This window comes from Lygodium microphyllum, chromosome 13, assembly GCF_053477565.2.
Source record: "Lygodium microphyllum isolate KBCC chromosome 13, Lygodium_microphyllum_v1.1.10, whole genome shotgun sequence".
In the NCBI taxonomy this organism is placed as follows: domain Eukaryota; kingdom Viridiplantae; phylum Streptophyta; class Polypodiopsida; order Schizaeales; family Lygodiaceae; genus Lygodium; species Lygodium microphyllum.
The window spans coordinates 22,069,739-22,075,101 of NC_141147.1; the positions used below are offsets into that span (position 1 = coordinate 22,069,739).

The 5,363-nt window shown below is 50.2% G+C and overlaps 1 protein-coding gene across 1 annotated transcript; it reads right to left on the reverse strand.

The window, feature by feature from the left end:
- Window positions 1–3,160: 3,160 nt before the first annotated feature.
- Window positions 3,161–4,979, reverse strand: LOC148026407 (uncharacterized). The gene has a single exon (XM_087690290.1). The coding sequence runs from the start codon at window positions 4,976–4,978 to the stop codon at window positions 3,161–3,163; it is 1,818 nt and encodes a 605-aa protein (XP_087546416.1). The 5' UTR covers window position 4,979.
- Between the last annotated feature and the right edge of the window lie 384 nt (window positions 4,980–5,363).

The following is a 5,363-nucleotide window of genomic DNA, read 5'->3' on the forward strand; positions in this document are numbered from 1 at the left end:
ATCTTCTGTTTAAGTGACTGGCTTGCCGGTATACATAATCTTATCCTGTAGTAGACAAGTCTACTATTGATAGAGAATTCTAGATACTTTGTTTGTAGCTTCGGGTCTTGATCCTTGATAGGGATCTCCCTTAGCAATTTTTGATAGGTTGGATCATGGCATGCCTCTTCTTTAGCTAGGTCAAGGATTGGGTTGTTTGGCATGGATACCTTTGTGGCTAGAGATCTTGCTGTTTTGATGGATCTTGCAAAATCAGAGAATTTAGAAATGCTTTGCGAACTGAGTGCATCGACAACTATATTCTCCTTTCCAGGCCGGTATTTGATTTCAAAATCATATTCCTCCAGCACTTCGATCCATCGACATTCCCTCATATTGAGCTCATTCTGGGTAAAAATCCATTTAAGACTTTTATGATCTAACACTAAGGTGAACTTATTATCCAACAAGTAGTGTCTCCAAAGCTTGAGAGCATGGATGATAGCTAACAGCTCCAGATCATGGGTAGCATAGTTCCTTTCATGGCTCTTCAATTTCCTTGAAGAGTATGCTACAGGATGATCTTCTTGCATAAGCACACATCCTAAGGCAAGTGTGCTAGCATTAGTTATCACTTCAAACTCCTTACTAAGGCCTGGAAGTTTCAGGATAGGTGCTGATACCAAGCTTTACTTTAGTTTATCAAAGTTCGATTGTTCAGCAGGTGACCGTACAATTAATACTTGCTTCTTCAGTAGATTGGTCAGAGGAGTTGCAATCAAGGCATAGTTTTTGATAAAGACCCTGTACCATCCTGTCAATCCAAGAAAACTACGTATTTCTTTGACAGTTGTTGGTGTTGGCATTCCCCAAATGAAATGGGAATTCATTGGCCTTCCTCATACACATACTTGTTCTTCCTCATACACATACTTGTTCTTCTTGATCTTTCGACCGCTGACATGTAGGGTTGCATTTGCGTGAGCTTCAACAAAGATGAACAGCTTCACGATCTTTAAGTCCTCCATCCACTTGATTCTCTTCAAGTTGGTTCGAAGGTACGCAAGTCGGTGGGCAGCTATGTAATAAATTCCTAAATCACCCGTCCATCTCCATTCCATGTACAGGGGTGAAGGATTGTAGATGCGGTCTAGGATATTCATCATACCTAGCTTTCATCGATAATCTGAAGCACACATCACAGTCATAAACATAACCTGGAACACTAAGAATTTGTTCCACGCTTTGCGACTCTGCAGGCCAGCATCGATAAGTAAGGTAAGAAAATGTTCTTAACAGCAACATTTGCTCTCTTCTCCTCATTAAGTTTCCTTGAAAATATTAGATCCTCGTTGGTTCACTTTGATACCAACTGTAACGTGTCCAAGTCTCTTTCTGCCTGGGGTTTCCTTCTTCTGTGCAAGAATGGGCCTTACAGTCGCGATTTTTGAAAAACCCGAGAGGTGTGGATGAATAAGGCTTATGGAAGCCTTGTTTAGAAGCTTCTAAAGAAGCTTCTAAAGAAGCTTCCAAGCTTTTGTTCCACAGAATGACGTGGAGAGAGAAAGAAATGATGGAGGAGATGATGATGAGGATAATGATTATGATGATGACGATGATGATGGTCGAGGTGGCGTGGCAGCAGCGGCCTGGCGGCAACGGCCTGTGACGGCAATATGGTGACGGTAGCTTCTCTGGCGGGCAGCACGACGCTGTCCCCATGATCCCTCATTTCCCCTCAAGCTTAAGGGGGGGAGGTTCTTATAGGTTTTAAGGGGGGGGAATAGCCACACATGTGGTTAGTTTGCATGTCTCCTCCTCCCCCCGTGCTCTCCTACTCCATACCCACTCTTCTCCACTCCCTCTCCCCCGCCGTCCAACGACTGAAGGGGAGGGGGTTATTAATAAAAAAAATTGCACTAAATTATCCATTATCATTTTGCCTTTCCCGTGAAGGGTGTTCCCGTGTGGACTTGCAGTTTCAAGCCACGGTCTTTCATACACGACACGGAGCTGGAGTTTATTAATGCGCGTGGAATAAGCACTTAGCCACCAACATTTTACAATGCGGGAGATTACTTTGGGTTGCATTTTTGCGCAGGGTGTGCGGGGTTTAGAGTCGATTAATTCCTGAAATCCTGAAATCTCTAATATTATAGAAATTCCTGAAATCTCTAATATGGTGTTGGTGAGAGCTACCAACCGGTAGGATAACTTTGGGATGGCAGCTGCCTTCTTTGGTGATCAAGCTAATTTTGATGAAGCTAAATGGAGATCACTCGGTCTAATTTGCGATGTAACCTTGAGATTTTTTTGGTTAAGTAGGAATGCATGTCTCTTCAAACAATGTTATAATCCAAAAACACATCTGACCACATGTATTCCCATGCTTCCTCTTTATCCACATCTTATGATGTGCAATCCACACCCAATACATTGGAAACTAGGTGCTTGTCTATCCCAGCTTCTTAAACAAGAGCTACTGTCAGTTCTTTACCCTTTGAAGTTCCAACATTGGATCTATAGACTATTTTGGGAAAAAGTTACCTTCTCAAGCCCGAGGCTTCGATGCATATTTACATTTTGTAAACACTTTTTACTCTTTTGGTAATATATGACCACGCATTACAAAAAAAAAGAGGTGAAATTTTGACATTTTCGACACGTTAACAAACTAAATGCTAATGGCCTAGTTGAAATTTTGTTTTGAGTCTTTTGTTTAAGAAAATGGAAGTGTGAAAGTTATATTGAGACAAGGTAGAGTATTTCTACAACTTTATCATAGGGAATCTCAGCCCTCAAATTTGAAGGGCTACCCAACTTTTCATTTAGAAGGTCTTAGAAGACCTCTCCTTTTCTTTTTAAAGAGTTTGGAAGGGCATATAATTATTTTTCTAAAATTCTTACCTTTCTTTTGAAGGGTAATATATGTATCACCCCTCTCTAGAAGGGCAAAACCCCCTTTGAAGGGTGTTGCAACCTTCAAATTTTAGGCCTAATAGGGATTGTTTTTTTGGATGGCTTTAGGAGAGAGAGGCTTGACAATGGAATCTTGCCCGATGTGGTTTTGTTTTGGCAATGGGCTTTCATCTCACGATCTTGTGCAGTACTGGATTAATGCAGAATGGATAATGGATTTACTTCGAAGGAGGATGTACTTTTAACACTATGCTGTATACTGCTAGCGCATTAGGCGCCGCCTGGTACATGCGGGGAGCGGGGTTCCGCAGAGGGCAGGATTGCCAGGGCGGTAGGAGGACACAGGGAAGGTGTTGAAGGGCTGCTGCGGCGGGATGGGACCGGCCAGCTGATTGTCGGAGACGTTGAAGGAGGCCAGGCCTTGGAGGTGCGTCGCGAAGGCGACAGGGATGTTGCCGGACAGTTGGTTGTCCTGCAGCGACAGGAAGCGGAGGGAGTTACCGAGATTGGCCAGCTCTGTCGGGATGGCCCCGGAGAGGTTGTTGTAGGAGAGGTCCAGGCTCTGCAGGTTGGCGAGGGAGCCGAGCTCGGCTGGGATGACCCCCGTTAGGGCGTTGTATGAGAGGTCCAGGCTCTGCAGGTTGGCGTGGGAGCCGAGCTCGGCTGGGATGGCCCCGAAGAGGTTGTTGTATGAGAGGTCCAGGCTCTGCAGGTTGGCGAGGGAGCCGAGCTCGGATGGGATGACCCCCGTTAGGGCGTTGTATGAGAGGTCTAGGCTCTGCAGGTTGGCGTGGGAGCCGAGCTCGGCTGGGATGGCCCCGGAGAGGTTGTTGTATGAGAGGTCCAGGCTCTGCAGGTTGGCGAGGGAGCCGAGCTCGGATGGGATGACCCCCGTTAGGGCGTTGTATGAGAGATTCAGGCTCTGCAGGTTGGCGATGGAGCCGAGCTCGGGCGGGATGGTGCCTGTGAGGGCGTTGTGTGAGAGGTCGATGAGAGGAGTGACCTCGTTGGAGTTGTCGTCGGCTCCCTGAAGCTTCTTGAGGTTGGCCACCCACTGCGGGAAGGGACCCGACAGGCCGCAGGAGCTGAGGTGGAGCTCCCGGAGCTTGGGCAGGGTGGAGAGGCCCGATATGGCCGCCGACGAGGCGCTGCTGATGTCGCCCAGCGGGTTGCCGTCCAGGCGCACGACCTGCAGGCTGTGGAGGTTGCTCATGTCCTCGGGCAGGCCCCCGATTGCGTTGTGGTCCAGGTACAGGACGAAGAGGTTGGTGAGGTTGGTGGTGAAGGCGGCCGGGACCACGCCCGAGAGGTTGTTGAGGGCCAGGTCGGCGGTGAAGAGGTTGGAGAGGAGGCCGAAGGAGGGCGGGATGGACCCGCTGATGAGGTTGTTGGCGATGCGGATGTGCTGCAGGCTGGCCATGCCCCCGATGGCGCTGGGCAGCGGGCCGCTGAGCATGTTGTGGGACAGGTCGAGCACCCGGAGGCTGGTCAACTGGTCGAAGGACTCCGGGATGCCACCCGAGAGCGCGTTGTAGGACAGGTCGAGCTCCCGGAGGCCGCTGAGCTGCCCCAAGGACTCCGGGATGGCTCCCGTGAGGCCCCCCCCGCTGCCGCTGTCGGTCATCATGTTGGCTAGCGACAGCTGCTGGAGCTTGGTGAGCTTGCCCAGAGACGGAGGGATGCTACCCTGGAAGCTGTTCTCCTGCAGCTTGAGCAGCTGCAGCTCCGACAGGGAGCCCAGCAGGGGCGACAGCACCCCCTGCAGCCTGCCCCCCGAGAGGTCCAGCTGCACCACGCGGCCGCTGCTGGCCTCGCAGGTGACGCCCTCCCAGGAGCAGCAGTCGGACATGGACGCCGTCCACGCCGCCAGCTTCTGAGACGGGTCCTTGGCCACGGCCCCCTTGACGGCCAGAAGAGCCGCCCGGTCCTGCGCCACGCAGGCAGCTGCGGCCACCGAGGTGCCGGTTACGCAGTGCTGTATGATGAGCATGCTGAGGGCGATCGAGAATATCAAGGAAGCGACAGGAGTAGAGTTGCGAGGGCTACAGGTAATTATAACGCGGTGAACGTGGGAAGCCATCATCAATGGTATCCTATGCAGCAGCAGGAGGAGGAGGAGGCAAAGAAGCTAATAGTAAGACGACAGGCGGGTTGGTAATGTTTATGCAAGAAGAATACGCCCCGCCATTTATCATATCGAGTGTTGGGACGGCATTTCCCTGTCTGACGAGGTCTGATCAGGAAAGACCTTCGATTCTCACACCACGTAAAGTCTTTGATTGCAATTTGTCAAACTACAGAAGAAAAGCCTGCGAGTCGACTTTGCCACGGCCCAGTCAGCCCACGATCAGTGGCATCTCCAGACCGAACCTTCTCAAGTTCGCCTTGGCGAGCACTAGCAAGCCCGGCCGGCCTGCTGACTGCTGAGTCCTGACCGAGCTTCAGATCGTCTTGGTAGACGAGTT

What these genes read in the sequence shown, in the direction of transcription:
- LOC148026407 (XM_087690290.1), bottom strand. Translation starts at nt 4,978, where the DNA reads ATGGCTTCCCACGTTCACCGCGTTATAATTACCTGTAGCCCTCGCAAC.